The sequence below is a fragment of the Sphaeramia orbicularis genome, chromosome 11, assembly GCF_902148855.1.
Source record: "Sphaeramia orbicularis chromosome 11, fSphaOr1.1, whole genome shotgun sequence".
In the NCBI taxonomy this organism is placed as follows: domain Eukaryota; kingdom Metazoa; phylum Chordata; class Actinopteri; order Kurtiformes; family Apogonidae; genus Sphaeramia; species Sphaeramia orbicularis.
In genome coordinates this window covers 51,986,792-52,009,607 of record NC_043967.1, presented here as the reverse complement: position 1 = coordinate 52,009,607, position 22,816 = coordinate 51,986,792, and the positions used below count along the sequence as shown (strand labels likewise).

The window sequence follows — 22,816 nt, the reverse complement described above, 5'->3', positions numbered from 1 at the left end:
TTAAACAAAAAAAAGAAAATGAACAAAGGCACTTCATTTTGAGATGTGTCAGGGGTTTGATTTTTTTTTTTTTTTTTTGTAATAATTTTGTTATTCAGTAAAAGAAATAACAAAATGACTCGTCACTTGTGTTCTTTGGTCATTTTTCTCTCATTCTTAGTCCAGTTCTTTTGGGGTCTGTCGGTGCAGTGCATCCTCCCTCCTGAAGGGGGCAGACTCTGCCTCCTGGTCCTCTCTCTGTGTCCTCGTTGATCCGGAACTCTGCCGTGTTGTTGTCCGCTCTCTGCTCAGTCAGACGCCTCTCTCCCCCAGGATGTCTCTGTTTGAAACCCCGTTGTCCTGCGGGGTCCGGGCCCTCTCCGTGTCGGTGTCGGAGGTGCTGGTCCGAGTCGGGGAGGACATCCTGGGGCTGCTGGAGCGGAGGACCGGCAGCTGCGGGTCCGGAGGAGCCACAGGCCGCCTGCTCCGGGTGCTCCGGCCCCTGCTCACTGAGCGGCTGGCGGCAGCGGCGCACCGCATCATCGGGCTCCTGGAGCGGGAGCTGGAGGAGAGCCGGCGGCAGCTGGAGCGCCAGAGCCGGCTACTGGAAGCCGTCCTGAGCCCGGTGGTCCGATTGCCCCGGGCCGGTGAGTCCAGACCCTCAGTACTGCAGCAAAAGTGCAACGAACCACAGAATATAAATACTGTACTGAAGAGTATAAATACTCTAGCAAAAATACTAGTACAGCGTAAAAATACACAACTTTCTGACAGTAAAAGTGTTAATTCAAAAATGTACAAATTCCGCTGTAAAATGACATGAACCACAGACTACAAATCCTGTATTAATGATAACATTACAGAACTCTCCACAAAATGGAGAGATTTACACTTATGTTGAGGCTGCAAGCAGAGCTCTACATGAGAAGATGGAATAAATGGATTAGTTTCTTTAACCCTTTGATGCATGAATCATTAGAACCTTTTTCAAGGTTTTTTTTTTTTTCCTGAGAGTTTTTATTCCTCTTTAGGCATAACCCCCCCCCCCCCCAAAAAAAAAAAAAAAAAGCAGGAAGTGACATACTGTGTGACTATGAAATAAATACATTTTTAATGCTGCTGATGTTTTTCATATTTTATCATACTCAAAAAGTAGTTATTACTCACTTCATGGAGATAATATACAAAAAAAAAACTTTTGGTTTAAGAAAATTGTTAAGTACAGTCTAATAACAATTAGCAATTGATTTCCACTCAAACATGTCACTGCAGATCAGGTTTATCAAGAACAGCAAAGTTACAGTAATGGTATGAATTGCAGTTTATGGGACGGTGCATGAGTGTCCACTGTGTAAAAATAACAGAATGCATGAATATACAAGAGTACAGCTGTAGAATAGCTGTCCACTGGAGTGACCGGTATGCATGAAAGGGTTAAAGACAATTAATGTGTGGCTTGTCATATAGTGAGAACTACTTCTCAGATTCGATTGTATAGCTCAATTGCTGCTGCATAACTGTGCCAATTGTTATTTTTACTTTTGAACAGTAACTGATATTTATTGCTGAAAGTTGTTTGTTTTGTTTTGTCTAAGTTTTGTATAACAAATGATTAAATGGCTTATAAAAATTAAGTGTCAAAAAACAAACATTACAGCACTGAAGTACTCTGAGGTTTGAAGTATTTATAAGAGGTGGCATTTCTACTTTTACTGTAGGAAATTATCAAAGGTTATGTTTTTATCACTTTTGTTTCCAGACTCCATCTGTCGATCAGATGAAATCCGGCCAATCCCGTCTGATTGTAGCCCCGCCCATATATCTGAAACCCCACCCATCCCTACCTCATTTTCTCCAGCTGAGACTGATGATGACTGGAGAGGCAGCGAAGACTCAAACAGTGATAAACAGACCATCAGACTGAGGATAAGGGCCAGAGACATGAAGAAGCCGGTGGTGGGGGTGGTTGAGTCTCACCGCTGTGTCATCTGTGGGAAAGGTTTCAGACATAAAAGGAATCTGGTGAAACATGTGGAGACGCACTGCGACAACCTGAACTGCCTATGTGGAGTTTGTGGAGAAGACTCTGAAACCTCTCATGATTTGGTCCAGCATCTGCACTTGCACAGAGAAATGGTGAGCAACAAGATGGGATGACACACTGATGTCCGGATTCAGCACAATCCTGATACGTGGATGTAAAGCTGAGCTATCAAAATGAAAGTTATGACTGTCATAATACATTTGATCATGATAATCACAGTTATTGCTATGTAAACTTGTTTGCGTCATTCATTTAAATTGAAATCAGTCTTCACATAATGATGGAAATTTTCTTATTTTCTTGACATGAATTGTATAGATTCTGGAGTAAAAGTTGAGATTTCAACGAAAATGTCTGTTTTCCACCTGTAGGTGAGCGGTGGCACATGTGACATCTGCGGGAAGATGTTTCAGAACATGGAGACTCACATGAGGAGTCACACAGGAGTCAAACCGTACACCTGCGACATCTGCAACAAAAGCTTCCCCCGACCAGGAGCCCTGAGGAGGCACCAGAAAATTCACAGCAGGACTGAGGAGAACCGGGACCAGAGCCAGGACCATGTCCAGGCCCTTCAACTAGAAACTCATAAAGAAGTTGGAGAGGCAAACCGGTTTGAGGGAGATCAATGCAACACTGTTGACCCAAAATCAGACACAGATGGCAGACTGAGTAGTCAGAGGTCTATGTGTTGTCGAGTCTGTGGAGACTCATTCCACAGTAAAGGTTTCCTGAGGAAACATGCTGAGATGCACCTCAGTTCGTCTCCAAGCATCTGTGGGGTCTGTGGTCAGCAGGTGGACTCTGCAGACCGTCTGCTGACCCACCTCCAGTCTCACAGAGTGAGTGGTGGCATTTGCTCCATCTGTGGAAAACGCTTCCAGAACATGGAGACACACATGAGGAGCCACACAGGCGTCAAACCATACCGATGTGTCATTTGCGCCAAACGTTTTCCCCGACCTGGAGCACTCAGGAGGCACAAGAAGATCCACACAGGAGAACGACCGCATGTCTGCCAGCGCTGCGGGAAGGCATTCATTGAGAGCAGTGCACTGAAGATGCACAGATGCAGTCACACCTCTGATGAACCAACACATGGTCAGACCAAAGAACCAAACTGTCAGACATCAAATGAGACAAACTGTGAAACTGAAAAGACAATCTGTGAGACCACAGAGAACATAAACTGTCAGACTGCCATAGAGAAGGTGGCTCATGGCTGTAAAGTCTGTGGTGAATTGTTTCCATCAAAGGCTGGTTTGAGGAAACATGCGGAGAGTCACTCATCGGGGACGGATTCTATCTGTGGCGTCTGTGGAGAACATTTGGCGACATCTGAATCACTGATGGAGCATCTGGACACTCACAGAGACACAGGCAAAATCTGCCACATCTGTGGTAAAACATACCAGAACATTGAAACGCATATGAGGAGCCACACGGGCATCAAACCATATCGCTGCAATGTCTGTGGTAAAACCTTCCCACGGCCCGGTGCCTTGCGGCGGCACCGGAGGATCCACAGTGGAGAGCGGCCGTACATCTGCGAGTTCTGTGGGAAGACATTTGTGGATAACAGCGCACTGACGACGCACATCCGAAAGCACACCGGAGACAAACCGGCCAGTCGGGTGCCCTGTGAGGTGTGTGGGAAGAGTCTGGCATCAGTGCATGTCCTGGAGGTCCACAGGAGGATCCACACTGGAGAGAAACCGTTCGAGTGCCAGCTGTGTGGGAGGGCCTTCAGACAGGTGGGAGGGCTGAACGCCCACATGTTGACGCACACTGGCGAGAAACCATATGGCTGCAGCATTTGCGGGAAGAGCTTCAGCACCAAAGGTTACCTGGAAACGCACCTGCGCTTCCACCGCAAGGAGCGTGCATTTAGCTGCCACCTCTGCTGGAAGGCCTTCGTCACCAAGAACGACCTGAAGAAGCACCTGCTGACGCACAGCGGAGAGAAGCCATTCAGTTGTCGAGTCTGCGGCAAGAGCTACCAGGAGAAACGCTCCAGAGACGTACACATGAAGGTACACTCCAATGAGCCAATCAGGAGGCAGGATGGTGACAAGCCAGTCAGGAGGGAGGAGGATCTGCAGTGTGACCTCACGCAGCTGTGAAACTTGAACTGAATGACTCTAAAGTGGACATAAATCACTGGACAATATCACTGGGGGTTGTTTGATTCTTACCTTGAATAAATGTGGCAGTGATGTAAAAGTTATTATTCATCTGGATTAATTAAAACACTAGAGTGTATTTCACTTTGTCTCCACCAGGGGACAGCCATGTTTGAAATTTACTATTTTGAAAAAGTTAATTTCTTGAGGTGAAACATCAAATAATGCTCTGTTATTCTGGCCTGAACGCTACATATTAAGTTATAGTCATAATGCCATGGACATACTGGAAACAGGGAGTCCATCTTAAGGGACAAACATTTGACTGAATTGAAGTTTACATGATGTGTTCTACATAATATAGAAATAACTGGTAAATATTCCCTTGGACCACATAGTAGGCACAGGGAAGGTAATTTAAATAATCTGTGGAACATTCAGACCTCAAGTTGTGTATGTGGCCACAGTAAAAATCCCTCAATCAACACTACTCGCAGTTTAATATTTAGTTTATAATTCATTGTAATAATGAGATAATGTTATTTTATATTGACAGGTATGTTAATTACAGTCATCTTAAAGATGGCTGCCCCCTGCTGGACAAAAAATGATATACAATCGAGTTTCCCAATAAATCCAGATGAAAAAGAAGTTTCATATCAGTACAAGATCTTACCCTTAGTAAAACTGTTCAGTATTTAACATCGACTTTAACTCTGACCTTTGACCTTTAAAGTGTAGTTTTATGAGAAAGTTTCAACTCTGAACAAACCTTCCTGCTTTTATTCCATTGTTTACATTCTATCAAACATTTTACTCCTCCTTTTTAGAGATTTTCCAAAGTAAAAGCCTTGCATTTGTACCTTAAAATGACTTCCTTTCCAAATATTTGTGCTGCTGTAAAAACACATTTTTGGGAAAAATCTGACTACAAACAGGTTTTAGATATGAAATTTGAATGTCTTTATATTTACACATTACACTGAAAACAAGAAAATTCTGTTCTTTATACTTTTTGCAGTTAAATAAATGTTCTAACAAAAGAGTGAATAAGAGTTTAGTTTTTATTTTAAGAAATATGTCATTTCTCTGGAAATGGGGTTCATACTGTTGTTTCATTGCTTTGACTCAACAGATATTATGTCTCATCAGGGCAATTAACACTGTCTTTAAACTCACCTCTGCAGATGTGTGTTGTTTTATAATGATGAAGTCAACTCGAGCAGAACATTCTTTAAACTAAAGCCTCTTCATTACCAGATATAAGAGGTTATTTTATTTTTGATTGAAGACAGTAACTCTAAGGTTCATATTTAATAATTATGATTCATGTACTTGATCATTTTCTTCTAAAAATAATAATTTTAAGGCCCTGGTTTTGATTCTTTAACATTCTCCATTTGTCATCTTCATCAGTTCATCACTGAAGGATAATTTTACAACCGATCAGAGGGTTTCAGGTCCAACAACGACCCTGAGCTGTTGTAAAATCACTGCAAACCACGACCTCTTGAGGTTTATTGCTTTACTGTACTTCATAAACATAACTGTGTCAAACAGCAGAATCAAACGGATGACCTTTGACCTCACACTGAGCGACGGTGTTTTCATTAAGAGCAGTGTGGGAGGAGTGTGTTTGTGACAGGATGCACCCGGTCCACCAGGAAACCCAGACCTCCCTGTGTGAACCTCTTCCTGGAAACAACCACGCACACACTTCAACACACACTGATGGAGTGTGTTCATTAACTTTTCTTTGGCGTCAGAATGAAAACAAAAGCCTCTCTGCTGTAACGAGGTCAAAGGTTGCAGCATTAAAAACATCAAACATTAACAGACGGTTCTTTAATTAAAACTCAGCTCAACATCATTCAATTTTTTATTATGAATTATTTAAAGCATTCATTCCTCCTCACAGCCAAATTGGATCAAGACTCTGAAAAACAATAGCTCTTGCATTTAGATTCTAAATAAGAATTGTATGGTTTCTTTATTATCATTGTCATATTTTAATATATGAATGGTAATAAATATGCCGCTGTTCAGTTATTTTAAAAGGTAATGTTTATTTGATACTTCACAACGATACAACAGCATAAAATCAATAACACTTGAAATGTGAACTGCCAACATTTAATTAAGGAAGAAACATTCAACACAAGTGATTAACCTGAATCTAACCTTAACCCTAAAAAACATATCTGAGCCTCATCATTTTGATAGCTGAACAAAACATCACAAATACAGATAAATACTATGAGTTATCAATAATAAACATCAGAAGCCATAAACTGAAAACAACCAACAAATCAACAGAAAACAGTGAAACTAAACCGCAACAATAAACTGCATTCACTTTAAATTACAACTAATGTAAAAACAAACGTGTTTCATCATCAAGTTACCATTGATCAACTACATTCATGAAGAGCACTGGAAAAGTCTGACCTTTAACTCACTATTTAGTATCGATTGCTGATGCATTATTAATGGACATTATTTGTTCACAGTTTGTATAGTCACTAAGTGCAGCAGCAGGACTACACCACTAGGAGGTGCCACAACAACACGTACAATATGAACAGGAAAATAAACATGTTTACAGAAAGACCCTTTAACACAGGGGTGTCAAACTCATTTTGGTTCAGGGGCCATATTCAGCCCAATTTGATCTCAAGCGGGCCAGACCAGTAAAATAATGACTTAATAACCTACAAATAATGACAAATCCAAGCTTTTCTTTTTGTTTTAGTACAAAAAACCCCCAATTAAATTCTGAAAATATTTACATTTTATAAAAAAGATGTGAATAACCTGAAAAAACAAATTTCATTTGAAAAATTAGTGCAATTTTAACAATATAATGCCTTGACTTATTATTTATACATGTGCATTACACACAATGTAACATAAACATTTGGTAACAGGCAGAATATTGTTAAAATTTTGGAGTTTGGAACTAAAATTTGAACAATTTCTACAATATTACGTCTCTTATTGTTAACACAACTACAGATCACAGTGGATTCATAAATGCACAAAACATTTAGTAATAGGCAGAAAATTGTTCAAATTGCACATTTTGGGTTGTTCATCTTTGTTTTTATTGATGTATTTATTTGCATTTTATTGTGAAAGAATAGTTTTGTAAATGTAAATATTTTCACAGTGCTGTTATTTTTTTCACTTAAATTTTTTCCACATCATTTTTCACAAAGAAAATTTGTCATTGTCATTATTTTTGGGTTTTTGTGTCGTTATTTTTACTGTAGATCACATTCGTCTATATGTGGAACCTGAACCAAAATGATTTGGACAACCTTGACTGTTCAGGTTAATTTTTGCACTTTCATCCTGCAGGGCCAGAATGGAACCTTTGGCGGGCCAGATTTGGCCCCCGGGCCACATGTTTGACACCTGTGCTTTAACAGAACCTGAACAGTCTCCAAATCCATTGATCCGTGACTGTCAGAGGTGTTGAGGGGAAAATTAACAAATAATATTATGAATGAACAAAAATGGACAAAATCTAGAGATGAATGATTAGACAACGAATAAAATGCAAAATTTAAAAAATAGACCAACCTCCAAATCAATCAGTTAGCTAATGCGTTAGTGTGAGAGATGATGTTGACATGACTGGAGCTGTTCAGAGCTCTAGATAAGCTGTGAATCAGTTGTAGATCAGCACTAAAGTGGCTCTACATCCGCTGTAGATCAGCTCTAGATCAGTTATGGGCTGACTCTGAATCAGCTACTGATCAGTTCTAAATCTCATCTACACCAGTTCCAAATCGGCTGTAGACTAGTTCTACAGCAGCTCTATACCAGCTCTACAACAGATGTAGTTCCGCTCAAAATCCTTTTAGATCAACTCTAGACTGGCACTAGGTCAGCTCTGGACCAGCTGTATACCACCACTACATGAGTTACATTTGCTCAAAATCAGTTTTTGATCAGTTGTGGATCATTAAGTCGGCTCTAGACCAGCTGTAGAACAGTGCTGAATCAGTGCTGTGTCACGGGTCCGGGTCACTTTTAAATCAGTTCTAAATCAGCAGTCATAGAGTTCTAGATCAGCTCTAGATTGGCACTAGGGTTGGTTTTGTATCAGCACTAGAACAGCTGTAGAACATTTCTAAATCAGTTCCATCTCAACACCTTCTTAACCACGTTTAGAACAGTTCTAGATGAGTTCTAGTTTGGTTCCAGGTTAGTTCTAGGCCAGAAGCAGGTCAGCTCTAAATTAGCTCTGGACCCACTCTAGTTCAGCTGTACATTAGATCCACATGAAGCATCCAGTTTAATACTGAAGCACAAAGTGTTCTTTCCAGACCCAGGCTCCCCTGTTCAGTGTTTGATTTGTCGTGTTCAGATTCATGTGTTTATTTCACAATGAAGTGGATTCATCCTCATCAGAACAACTGTTTCTCTAAACCAAAACAAAACACTATGGTTCATTTCTCATTCTCTTTTCATCTACTTTTTTTTTCTAAAATATGTACACTGAATCTATTGAGTCAATATCCTTTGACAGGTTTGATCAACATTTTAATCAGGTCTGTCTTTGTTTCCTCTATTTTCAATATTCCTCAAATCATCCAAAACATATATGTGTCTGACTGAGCAGAATGTATTGAATATGCACAGAAATCACACAGAAACACACAAGATGTTAAAACCTATAAAATTTTATACATTAATGAAAAATAGGAGGTTACGTTATCAAACCAAACATGCATAAGAGAAAAAAGTAATTTAAACCTATGTTTGTTTGTTAACTCAGACTAGTCACAGTGAAATAAAGGTTTGATTATTTGTTGTTACATTCCTCCAGACTTTTCCTTTAAAGTTAAATCATAAACTGAAGAGGCAAAAATGGAGCTACAACAGTTCAAAACAGGAAATAAAGTGCTTGACCTCCAGATCCCAGGTTAATCTTCAAACGAAACTTATGCATATGTTATAAATTTAAGATGACATTTTATCTCAAAAATTAGCCTTAATATTATTCACTGATGTTAGTGTTTAAACTGTTTTGCATTAAATGTGTTAATGACGTCAGGCTTAGCTGAGACAACTCTGTGAGCACAAACCTCGTGTAATTGAATCTTCCCTCTGAGACACAGACACGGCTACAGCTACGACACGAGAAACATGATAGGAAATAAAACAAACTGAATGAATGAAGTAAGCAACAACATGAACAAAACAGAATAAATGAACCAAAATTAACTTAATCTGAGCAAAAAAATGATGATACATGAACAAAAATGTGCACATCTATTGATATATATATATATATATATATATATATATATATATATATATATATATATATATATATATATATATATATATATATATATATATATCTGTGTGTGTGTATACAAAAACCCAAAAAACAACAAATCAAATCAAAACTCAAAAATTGAAAAAAAATATTATAATGGGTTTTAAACAAAAGAACCAAAACTGAACAGAAAATGAACACATTAATCGTATGAATGAACAAAACGTCAGGATTACAACCTAAGTGATAATATATGACTGAAATAGAGAAGCAGAAAATAAACAAAACTAAGGAAAATAAGAAAATTCAGTGAGGATCAAAAACAAGAAAAAATAAAAATAACAACTGAACAAATTTAAAATTTTCAAATGTCAATAAAGAAAAAAAAACAATAATTGACAGAAAATTTACAAAACAGAATAAATTCACAGAATAGTAAGGTAAACAATAATGAACAGAAAATTAACAAAAACGGAAGAAAATGGTGAGAGAAAAAACAAAACTGTTTATAAACTGCACAAAAAATAACACACAAAAAAAAAAGAATTGAACAAAATTGTCATAAAAATAAACAAAAACGAAAGAGACCCCAAATAATGATAAATGAGCAAAAATGAACAAAAACCATGAGGGGGGGAGAAAAAAAAATCAAAAACCGAATAAAAATATTAACCGAACAGGAGCAGAACAAGCAGAATACTGAGCGCGCTGGGACACCGACACGCGCACATCCTGACTGACTGCCCTCGTGCCCCCTGCGCCACCCCCTACACGCACGCGCGCACACAGACTGAGCAGCAGGACGCTCGAGCTGCAGCTCCACACCAACTGCGGAACATTTAGCGGAACATTTAGCGGGTTTACCTTAGCCGAACCGACTCACTGCGTTCCCGGTTTGTTGCCGTGGAAACCCCCTCTTCTTCTTCTTCTTCTTCTTCTTCTTCTTCTTCTTCTTCTTCTCCTGCTTCTTCTTCCTCCTCTTCTTCTTTTTTTGTGGTTTTGTTGGTTTTCCAGTTGCACATGAAGCTGCGGAAACAGAAACAGAAACAGAGACAAAGAGGACATCAGAACATCTGAACAGGTAAAACACACACATACCAGACAACCTGACCATTAACACACCGATGACAGATCAATAACAGCCCTGGGTCTGATGGGATCGTACACTTAAAGAACAGTTGGTTCTTAAAGTGACAGAGGAGAATTAAAGTTTGCCTCAGGATTAAATCTAACTTTGAGGCCCATTTGGCATAAATAACATTTAAAGATTTACTTAACCCTTTCATGCATGAATTATGAGAACCTTAATCGAGTTTTTTTTTTTTCTTGAGTGATTTTATTCCTCTTTAGGCTTTAAAAAAAAAAAAAAAAAAAACAATGCAAATACATTTTTTTATGATGCTATTTTTCATGGAGTTGAGAAAATGTCCTCTAAGATGTGGACACCATATGTTTAATTTTTGAGGAAGCAAAGAAACATGCATTTACAGATATACTGTGAGAAAACTATGAAATAAAAACATTTTAATGGTGCTAATTTGATGTTTTCTTGCCTTTTAACATACTCTAATACTAGTCATTACTCATTTCGTGGTGATAATATGCAAAACCTAACCCTAACAATAACAAGGAATTGATTTCCACTCAAACATGTTAGATCAGATTTATCAAGAACAGCAAACTTACAGTAATGTTATCAGTTGCAGTGTATGGGATGATGCAAAAGCGTCCACTGTGTTGGCTGATATGAAACTAAAACAACAAAATCCATGAATATACAAGAGAACAGCTGTAGAATAGCTGTCCACTGTCGTGACCACTATGCATAAAAGGGTTAAAAATAACAGTAGAATGGATTATTTGATAACTTATTTTTTAAAGGGACACTATAATTTTAAATGGCACAATAACAGACAATATAGGCCAGTGTTTTTCAACCTTGGGGTCAGGACTCCACATGGGGTCGCCTGAAATTTCTAGCAGTTGATAAAAATAAAAAATAAAAACTAAAAAAAATATATATGGTGAGTTGAGAGAGACAATCACAATACATAAAAGACATGTCAAACTGTGAAGCTGAAAGTGAAGCACTATGGTACTGTTTATCTTTCAAATGTTCATTGTGGTCGGTTACAGATGCTGCAGCTCTTTCATAATTCATAGTTTATGCTGCTCACATAAAAACATTTAGACTGTGTAATAAGATCCAGATTTGTCATTAGTGTGAGAAAAATCTTCCCTGTAGATGATAAATGACTCTGTATTGTATTGAACAACATTAATAATTTGCTGTACTCAAAGTATTAGTGTGATCTGCAAATATTCAGCACTTATGTTCATATTTTTCTCAAACGACATGTTGTTTTTTATGCACAGTGACAATCATTTTATCTTGTAGGGGCTTTACTTCTCATTTAAAGTGTAGATAAAACAGGGGACATACAGGTTTTAAACAGAGAAAAATGTAAATTTGTCTACTCAGTACTGCAGTGTTATTCAACCTTGGGGTTGGGACCCCACATGGGGTTGCCTGGAATTCAAATGGGGTCGCCTTAATTTCTAGTAATTGATAAAAAAAACAAAAACTTACTTATAAAAAAATGTGTGGTGAGTTGAGAGAGACAATCACAATACATAAAAGACATGACAAACTGTGAAGCTGAAACTGAAGCACTGTGGTACTGTTTATCTTTCAAATGTTCATTGAGGTCGGTTTCAGGTGCTGCAGCTCTTTCATAATTCATAGTTTGAGTTGTTGTTTGTTCAGTATTAGCCTTGTAAATCCAAGCTGGACTGACTGTACATATCCTGACCAAGGAAAATCAAATTCTCACTTTGTGCAGTAATCTACACCTGGCTTTTCTGCTTTCGTCCATAATAATATACATTATGTAGTCTAAATGTTGTCTAAAATTAACATAGTATAGCAAACTATTACATGATTAAACAACAAATTAATTTTATTAAAAAAAAAAAAATTCTCTGTTTTGAATGTCTAGGGTTGCCAGAAATTTGTGATGTTAAAATGGGGTCATGAGCCAAAGAAGGTTGGGAACCACTGATATAGGCTAATGAATAAAATTAACGAAAGAAAATTAACTAAAGAATAAATAAGTGAACAAAATAATCAAAGAAATTAACAATAGAAGAAAGCTTTGTGTTACTTTAAGGATCAATGGTTATGATCAGACTGATTGATCCATGTGATCAGCTGCAGGTGAAGTCACAGATTCATCAGGATATTCAGTTGATGCTCTTGGGCTTTTGATTTTCTGAAATTTTAGGATTGAATTAACAATCCATGATCAGTCAAGTTATTGATAATGTAGCCACAGTGGTTTGATGAGCATGAATAATTGAAGTCTAAGTGTAAGAGTCAACTCATTTTTTTTGGGTAGGGAGTAGAAAGAGATTTACGTTTCATGCAGAACTAATGCATGTTTCTGCCCAAGTGCTGCATGTGTTGTATAAGTCTGAAAAACTTTGTAAAGTGGTCCTGTGTATTATTGATATTACAAACTTTCAACAGCAGGAGGAAGTCTCATACGAGGACACATGTAAGACATTTATCAAAACCACAGATGAATCAACACTGACTGTATCACTCATTAAATGAAGTATAAAGCTCATAATTTACACACATCTGCATTATGGTATCATCAAGTTTTTGTCTTCAAAATAAAACTTATAGAGGGTATGCATATATGTCATTTCCCCCCAAGCCACGCCCCTCTAAGTCAGACTGAGTGGCAAAAACCAACCTGCTCAACATGATGGAGTATAGCAGTAAACACAGCGAGACCAGGAAAATGTGAAATATGAAATTAAATTAAGGACAATTGGAGACTCAACATGGATCCGTACGAGCTACCAAAGAACAAGTGGTCCATGAACACTGACAGGTGGACAGAAATCACGTATCCGGACATCCAGGGTGTATAATCGCTATTTTTACCAGAAACAAATATACACGGTTTCATCATCACTGATGACCAGGGGCTAAAACTAGGCAGAGAACCAGCTGATCCAAAGTCCATTTACAGTAGACCGTGTACTGACCCCAGTGAATATATGCATAATCTACTGGTATTGAGGAGATTTACGTCTAGTTAATATCAAGTACTTTATGCAACACAGATACTAATGCTGTGGACAAGCAGGGTACGACTTTATTCTGGTAAATTAGGACATTTCTCCCACGTGTTTTTAAATTCTGACATTATTCTTGTAATATTATGGCTTTATTGGCGGAATATGATGACTTTAATCTCATAAACAAATGACATTTTTGTTAAATTATGAGTTTTTTTTTTATAACTACAACTTTATTCTCATAACATTGTGATTCTTTTTGTATTCGACTTCATCATAAAATTACGGGTTTTATATCGATATTTTATGACTTTATACTCTGATTTGCCTTGGCGGAGGTCTGCGCTTTCCGAGTTCTTTTCTAGTTCCACTTAATCTTCCTTTTACAGTAACAGAAATTCACATTAATCTTCAGTTTGATTGAACCCCATTATTTTCATTTGCCAGTTGTTTTCTAAATGAACCGACTAGTTGTCTGGTTTGTCAGAAAATGGTGGGAAAATACTAGTCATTGTTTCAAAGCCCAGTATGATGCATTCATGTGATAATTTGTCAGAGGAGGAAAAAAATCTGAAAATATTCACATTTAACAAACTGGCATCTTTGTTTATGACATATAAAATACAAAAATGATAAAAAAAATACTCAATCACTAATCAGTTACTCAATAAACCATTGCATCTCTCATCCTGTTTGTCTGTTTGGGTTTGTCAGGAAATTAGCTCCACAGTGACGTGTTGTTACAGTGACTCTTGAACAATGAAATATGTTAAATCAATACCTTTATATTGGATCATCAATACATTTAATCAGTAGTTTTAATTAATCCCATCTCTCTAACAGACTGGTTTGGTTATCTGTCTTGGCTCTCAAGTACATGTCTTCACAAATCTGGTACTGGTTCTGGTCCAGAGTCAGTTCAAGGTTAGGCCTTTTCCACCAACATGGAGCGGGTTCCACTCAGTTTGTGAACATGTTATGAACAATAAAATTAATGGTTCAGACACTGGAGGGTTGGTTCAATCGGAATTAAAGTACAGTTTTTTCCCATTGAAATGAGGTATAGACTGTGTGGCCCTCTTTTGGACCTTCTAGGAACTGGTCCACCACAGATCCACGTCATTATGTTAAACTAGAAGCACTCGGAGAGCGCAGACCTCCGCCAAGGCTGATCAGTGGCCCCCCCCCGTGGGCCCCCCCACGCCAAGGAGGTTATGTTTTTGCCAGGGTTTGTTTGTCTGTCTGTTTGTTTGTTTGTCTGTCCGTTAGTGTGCAACATAACTCAAAAAGTTATGGACAGATTTTGATGAAATTTTCTGGTCTGCGCCCCCCCCGTAGGCCCCCCCACCCCCGAATACCACCAAAATTTAATCATTTCTTCCTTATCCCATTTCCAACAAACCCTTAAAATTTCATCAAAATCTGTCCATAACTTTTTGAGTTATGTTGCACACTAACGGACAGACAAACAAACAAACAAACAGACAAACAAACAAACAAACCCTGGCAAAAACATAACCTCCTTGGCGGAGGTAACTAGCATGTTGACCTGTGCGGATCCACGGGTTCTAGATGTGATAGTTTTTATACTGTTGTGCATTTGTGCATGCTGTACCACATTTGTCCAGCAGTCACCACCAAAGTGTTCTGGCCATAGCAACGTGATCGTAAGCCTATTGTATTCAAAATTACTAATATCTCCCAAAATATTGGTCCTACCAACTTGCCATTTTTGTTAGTTTCTTCCTTGACTGAAAATACATAAATATGCTAAACTGCAGAACTCAGCTCTTTCTGGATTTTGTGTGAATCCCTGGACACACACACACACACACACACACACACACACACACACACACACACACGCACACACACAGAGGCAACTAACTAAAATCAGCTGCTATTGCCAGTGTTTAGTGGTTAGCATCTTAAAATTAGTAAAAGTGGAGGGAAACTTGAAGAAACTAAATCATTATTTATAGATTTAAATTGTATGCAAAAGATGGAGAGAATGAAAAAAATATAACAAGCTGAAAATGATGTAGAAGGAATGTAAAAGATGTATGTATAACAATAACAATATAATGTAAAAGATGTAAAAAAAAAAAAAGATGACAATGATATAAAAAAGGATGATAGAAGAAGATGAAAGTGACTTCGAAGGCAGTTATTGTGATTTTAAACTTTTCCTTATGATAACAGCATGAAAAACACTCAACAAAAAGCAGAACATTTCACAAATCTACAGGTAGAACAGTCAAAACTATTACAACAATGGTTGATGAATATCAAAAACATGAAAAAAATAAAATTAGATGAAACAACAAAACATTGAAATATTTGTGTTTTAACTGAGAATAAAAAATACACCCTGAAAACTGTACCTGAAAAGAAAAATGATGTCACAATAACCGTAATTAACATGATACAAAATTATATCATCAAAATGATAAGTCCTAGTGTACAGACTGTAGTGAAGTGAATGTACTAATGCTTCTTATGTAACAATTTAGAACAATAGAACTCACACACAGTCTGTTTCTATATTTATAAGGACAACACAGAATAGAAGGACTCAGACTGTTTGCTGCAATAAGAGTAACAATACTGCATAATAGACAACTACAAGGAAAGTTACCAATACTGCAGCATAAAAAGACTTCAGTACAAATAGAAGTACAAATATCGCCGTGTAAAAATACTCCATTAGGAATTAAAGAACGAATATTGCCATGTAAGATTAAATAACTAAAGAAAAATACTAATACTAAGGTGACAAAATATGACACTACAAATAAAATGAAAAGAAAAAAGTTTTAATTCTTCAGTATAAATTACACCAGTACAAATAAACCTACCAATACTAATGTTCCAATACAAATAAAAATGCTAATATTACAGTCTAAAAATACCCCTTTACAACAAAGTAATGCTTTCACATTGTTCACTTTTGCAATGTTTATTTATATTTTTGTGTCATTTGTTCATAATTTAATATTGTTTCAATGTTTATTTGTATTTTCACATTAGTTATTGATGTTGTAATTTATCTGTATATTTTATTGTATTTTCATATTCATTTTTCACTCAATTTATTCTTAAAAGTATATGAGCCTAGTTGCAGTATAAATTACAGTATAAAGTATAGTACAAGTACATTAGATTTGTAGACTCTGATCCTAAAACCCGATCTGAACCTTCAGTTGACCTTCAGATCAGCTGATGTTGATGAGGGTCAGTGGAGCGTTACCTTCAGGTTCAGATTTTAATAAAAATGCTTTGTGGTGCCCTTAAGGACACAGTGAGTTTTGAGAGACCAGCAGATTATTAACACATTGATTTGTGTGTCCTTAAACACAACATTCTTCTGTGTGTGTTTTAACTAAACAGTCGTGATGATCAGATCAGTCCAATGAGGACCAGTAGTTTCATTCATCTTTAATTAGTAGATTAATAAATCAGTTTTATGCTAGTTAGTTTTATGCATTCACTGCTGAATCCCTTACATTACAAACACATGGAGTCCATATGGACACACTGGCTGCTTTCCCAGAATTCCCAGCAGCTCCTGAAGGGATTATTTCATCAAATGGTCTCCTGACGTCATGCTCAGGATGAAAAGAGCCAAATACTGTCAGTAAAGGTTTATTTTAGAACGACATCAGGGCTCAACATGCACCTTTTTCAGACACTGTTAAGAAGTGGTCAGCTATTAAATTAATCAACAATCAGTAGTAAGATCTTGTTTTGTTTTTTTTAAATGTCTAAATTGCCTGATGTTTGTTACCTGGAAATATTTTCTGGTTTCTCTCCTCCTTTATGATGGTAACAGAATATCTGTGAATATTTGGCATTTTATAAACCAAACAATTTATCCAGAAAATAATCTCCAGATGAATTGTAACAGTTGCATCATGTTTTGGGCCTCTTCTATATGCCTCCATTCAAACAGAACAGTCACAGTTGTTACCCATTAACCCCCTGTGCTGTTTTCCCCTGCAGCCCGTCTGACAGGCTGCTCCTCTTCATCATGTGGTCTGCATGGCTCCTCCTCCTCTTCCTCTTCATCCAGTCAGCTACATCCTCCCCTCCCGCTGCTAACAGGTCAGAAGAGCTGCAGGAGGTCATCCTAGCAGCCATCTTGCCTCTGACTAACACTGAGTATGCATGGGCGTGGCCTCGTGTTGCTCCAGCGCTATATGCAGCGGTGCATCAGGTGAACTCAGATCCTTCTTTGCTGCCGGGCCTGAGACTCCGCCTTGTTCACGGCAGCTCCGAGAACCGTGATGGCTTCTGCTCAGACTTGATGGCGCCCCTGGTGGCTGTCGACCTCAAAATGTCCTATGACCCCTGGGCCTTCATTGGACCAGGCTGTGACTACTCCTCCTCACCTGTCGCCCGCTTCACAACACACTGGGAGGTTCCCATGGTGACGGCGGGTGCCCGCGCCATTGGCTTTGATGACATTTGTGCTGTAACAAACACAGGACCCACCCACAAGAAATTGGGTGAGTTTGGGATGCGGATACAGGATACCTTTGGCTGGAGGCGACATGCTGCTCTCATCTACACCGATAACCAAGATGACAATGATGACCGGCCATGTTACTTCGCTGTGGAGGGACTGTACACACTGCTGGAGAAGAACATCACCGTTCATCACCACGTCATCTATGCCGACGTCAACTACAAGTTGCTAGTCCAGGAGATCAGTGACCATGGCAGAGGTGAGGATATAAGAGGGAATAAAAGATGCAAAAAAAATAATAAATGACACAGACATAAGAATAAATGACACAAAAATGTTAAAATGACAATATTGGTATTCAAGACTACACCATCGGTGCTGACGTCAACCTACAAGGTGTTGGTTCAGGAAATATGCCTCCATGGCTGAGGTGAGAATATAGCATTGAATACCAATGAATAGACTAGATTACCCAAACTACAAATAAATGGCACAAAAATAGAGAAATCAACAATCACACTATTAGCACCTATATAAACTACAAGGTATTAATCCAGGATATCTACAACCAGATATATGTCTTAAAATACAACCCAAATATGAATACAAATGCAAATTACAAATAAGTGATAGAAAAGTACAAAATATCATCAGCATCCACAACCATATCATCAGTCCTTATGTCATCTACAACTCTAAATCCAAAAAAGTTGGAATGCTGTGTAAAATGTAAATTAAAAAATTGCAATGATTTGCACATCTCATAAACCTATATTTTATTCACAATTTAAACTGAGAAAACTTAACATTTGGAGATAAAGAAAAAAGTTGGGACAGGGGTAACAAAAGGCTGGAAAAGTAAGCTATACAAAAAAGAAGCAATAGGAAGAATATTTTTGCTAATAATTAGGCTCATCAATAACAGGTTAATAACATGACTCAGTATAAAAGTGCACCCTAAAGCCTTTACACACAGGGTGTGTGACAAAAAACATGACACAATTGTGAAAATATTTGTGCACAATTTAAGTTTGCAACAGTTTTAACACTTGTTCAATAAAATATTTGAATATATTCAACTGAAGTAACAATGGATTCAACATCACCTGGAGCCTTGTTTGCAGTGTGTCTCAGGTCTTTCTGATTTAGTATCCTCTATTCCTCTGGGTATACGTCCAGTGTTCAGGTAAAAAGTCACACACAGTTGTTATGTTTCAGATACTCTGTGCTACCAGATTATTTAGATGTTTGATGATGCTGCTCCACACGTTGTCCTTCACTCCATTACCTTTATCATTTTTGTCTTTCATACTGTACTAAGTGGCCAGAAATCAACAGGTCTGGCTCCGTCATTATCATTGTCAGAGGACATCTGGTTCACATAAATGACTGAGTGATATCTTTCTTTAATCATGGTATAAACAGCGCTAAATAAAAAAATACTAACATGCAAATTAATTGCACAAAAAAGTGGCTGGTATGTGGAGGCCTTTAGAGAGGCAGAGTTGGGTGGAGGTTCACCAATCTGCTATAAACTGTATCCACAAATTGGGAAGTAATTTCACTATAATGTTCCTCAGTCTAAAATTGCCATGAGTGTGGATATCAGAATCGACAGATTCAGAGAATCTGGAGAAATCTTTGTACAAAAGGGACAAAGCCAAAAATCAATATTGGATGTTCGTGATTTTCAGGCCCTTGGGCAGCCCTGCATTAAAACCAGGCATGATTCTTTAATGGAAAATTATTGCACTGGGCTCTGGGACTCTTCCACAAATCACTGTGTGTGACCACAGTTCACCGTGACATCCACAAATTTAGGTTAAATCTCTAACTTAAAATATTTGATGCATCATGAAACAAAAGATACAACAAGTAAGACACAGGACTAAATCAAATCAGAGTGGGAAGAAATTTGTCTTCTAAAACTCCAGCAACTGGTTTCCAGACGTCTACAAACTGTAGTTAAAAGACGAGGGGATGCCTCATAGTTGTTAACCATGGCTCTGTGTCCCACCTTTTCTTAAAATGGTACCTTTTCTCAGTTAAAACATTTGGTATGTTTTCTTTGTTCTATTGTGAAAAAATAGGGGTTTATAAGGATTGAAAATCCTTGCATTCTGTTTTTATCTATTGTTTACCTTGTGTCCCAATGTTTTTGGAACTGGGGTTGCACAAGGTGCTGGTTTCCTTAATAAGCAAGAACTCAACCTTATAAAATGAAATGTAAACAGTGATGAATTATGACATTAGCTTTTTAGATGTTTTTATTCAGCTAAATGGAGACCATTATGTCCAGTATGAGAAATAAGTGTTGTCACTTAGAATAACTGTGATAAAGGACATGATGTAATAATAATAATAACTGAGTAACTGAGGCATGAACAGACTGAGCAAAACAAACATCTCTGTGTTTAAGGCCTTCAGTTTGTATTGACTGCTGTGCTATTTGTTCTGGTTAATTACACACCTATAATTAATCAATAACTGAGTGAAATACATTATATGATGACATAATGTCAGAGAGACACATACAAACACACAAAAACACATGGAAACACACTAACTGGTCCCCTAAGTGAGGCCATCTGTGAGTAATTACCTCTGTGTGTTTCTGTGTGTGTGTGTCTGTGTGTGTGCATCATGTTTTTGTAGTGTTTTTCTGCTTCCTGTAACAGTCCAGTCAGATGTAGAAACATATGAAACTGGTTTCTTCACATATGAAACACAGGAGATTTAGGTTCTAAAGTTAAAACAGTGTTTACTCTTAAAACTATTTCATACCAACATACACAAACACAATCTGTAAATTTCACACAGAAATGAATAGAGTGTAGTTTTGAATTGAAACCAGCCAGAATGGAATGTTTCGCCTTTAGTTGAAGTGTCTTTGGTGCATCTTTAGCAGTCTGCATTTTCAACAATGCTGTCTTGTTCTTCAGTGACATATCTTTAGTATTTTCTTTTTTCAGTGATGTATCCTTAACAAATAACTTTGACTACCATAAACTGACTCACAATATTTGGTTAATTTGTAAAAGAATTTCACTTATTCTTCTATTAAGGACTGAAAACAGTTCTCAAAAAACACAGCAGTCGTGTCTTTTTCCTCTATTTGCTATATCTACACACCTTACAACTCTAAAATGAGAGATGAGAATTGAAACAAATTTTTGTTCAGAGCTACATCAGTGTATATCGGCAGTGCAACAGCTCTTTGATAACGTCTTCTTCACTGGTGTATCTGCACTGACCCTGTCGTCTTCTTCTTCATTGGTGTATCTGCACTGACCCTGTCGTCTTCTTCTTCATTGGTGTATCTGCACTGACCCTGTCGTCTTCTTCTTCATTGGTGTATCTGCACTGACCCTGTCGTCTTCTTCTTCACTGGTGTATGTGCATTGACCCTGTCGTCTTCTTCTTCATTGATGTATCTGTACTGACCCTGTCGTCTTCTTCTTCATTGGTGTATCTGCACTGACCCTGTCGTCTTCTTCATTGGTGTATCTGTTCTGCCCCTGTCTTCTTCTTCATTGGTGTATCTGCACTGACCCTGTCGTCTTCTTCTTCATAGGTGTATCTGTAATTGACCCTGTTGTCTTCTTCTTCAGTGGTGTACCTGTGCTGTTCCTGGGACATCTTCAGGTCTCTAATGGTTCAGTTCTGGAAGGACGTTGGCAGTCTGGAGGACTATGTTTTCTTCTTCATTGACCTGTTCGCAGAGGGAATGGAGGGGCGTGGCCTCATCAGGCCGTGGTACCGTGGTGATGAGGATGACTTTGCCGCACACAACGCCTTCAGGGTGAGTCAGAAACCTCATCAATGAAACAGACATTAGATGGAGCAAAAAACTGGGCCAGAAGGTCTGTTCATTTGAAAAAGTAAAAAAAAAAAAAAAGTGACACATTTTTTGATTCAGATGAAATTTTTTAAATAACTTATTTTTAGTTTTTGACTTTGTTTTTCTATATTTTAGGTGTTACTTTACACTGTACGTACAGATTTTACATCTACAGGGATTATTTATTAGTTATGTCTTTTACGTCATTATTGTTTAGTTTGGTCCTTATGTCATTTTCATCTTCGTTTTTACATTTTTGTTTTATTTTGTTCTGTCTCTAGAACTGTAAAAAGAAGTTGCAAAATATAAGTTGAGGTGTCATATTTGTGCTTATGTTTGAATCTCACTTGTACGATTGACTCAGCCTGGTTCTGTTTGGTTCAGAGTGTGAAGGTGTTAACCTACCTGCAGCCTCAAAGTACAGATTATCAAACCTTCGTCCAAAAGCTGAAGAATGATGCAAATGACATGTTTAACTTCACCATCAGAGACTCTCTGGTACGTCCACACTCATCTTTGTTGGAACTGATTCTTACTTGAGTCGATCTGGACATTAAGTTCACACCTGTATTTCCACTAGAGTCTCTCTTAAAAGTGATAAAAGCAATTAATGTTGTATGTCTAATACTTAAAAATAATGATGCACAAATGTTTCTGTCTCAAATTCTATGATCCACTGAGTGTAAATGATTTAATGTTTAAAGTTTGGTATCATTGGATTAACGCAACTGGCATTAAAATAATTTGTGGTTTTTATCCAGTTCAAATCTGATGGTTATTATATAAAATTAAATATTAAACTTACCTGTAACATTTTGACTTTTCTATAAAACTACTGAATATATATAGGTGTTTGCCATATTAGGTTAAAACCATCTGATTTACATACTTGTTAAACGTCATCGGACACATGAGTAGAAATATAAATAAACATTATTTAATGAACACAAGATGTGACTCGTGATTGAAATGTCTG

General features: G+C 37.6%; 2 protein-coding genes across 3 annotated transcripts in view; both read left to right on the top strand.

The window, feature by feature from the left end:
• The first annotated feature begins 259 nt into the window (after positions 1–259).
• LOC115428067 (zinc finger protein 665-like) lies at positions 260–5,407 on the top strand. 2 transcript variants are annotated; one of them, XM_030146881.1, is made up of 3 exons: positions 260–626; positions 1,757–2,115; positions 2,395–5,407. In XM_030146881.1, the coding sequence occupies exons 1-3, from the start codon at positions 314–316 to the stop codon at positions 4,144–4,146; spliced, it is 2,424 nt and encodes an 807-aa protein (XP_030002741.1). In that variant the 5' UTR covers positions 260–313; the 3' UTR covers positions 4,147–5,407. The 2 variants fall into 2 exon arrangements, with proteins under 2 accessions (XP_030002741.1, XP_030002740.1); XM_030146880.1 differs by having other exon boundaries at positions 1,739–2,115.
• A 4,817-nt stretch (positions 5,408–10,224) lies between these two features.
• npr1a (natriuretic peptide receptor 1a) overlaps positions 10,225–22,816 on the top strand; it is a 37,609-nt gene continuing 25,017 nt past the window's right edge. The window contains exons 1-4 of the mRNA XM_030146869.1: positions 10,225–10,520; positions 17,534–18,258; positions 21,611–21,801; positions 22,225–22,338. Of these exons, the coding sequence (XP_030002729.1) occupies positions 17,562–18,258; positions 21,611–21,801; positions 22,225–22,338 (1,002 nt within the window). The 5' untranslated portion in view covers positions 10,225–10,520; positions 17,534–17,561. The remainder of the gene's footprint in view (positions 10,521–17,533; positions 18,259–21,610; positions 21,802–22,224; positions 22,339–22,816) is intronic.

Excerpts from the sequence above, each read along its gene's own strand:
- LOC115428067 (XM_030146880.1), top strand. The coding sequence starts at position 314 with ATGTCTCTGTTTGAAACCCCGTTGTCCTGCGGGGTCCGGGCCCTCTCC. Across the intron at positions 627-1,738 it reads GGTCCGATTGCCCCGGGCCG|ACTCCATCTGTCGATCAGAT; the intron begins GTGAGTCCAGAC and ends TTTTGTTTCCAG. Across the intron at positions 2,116-2,394 it reads TGCACTTGCACAGAGAAATG|GTGAGCGGTGGCACATGTGA; the intron begins GTGAGCAACAAG and ends TTCCACCTGTAG.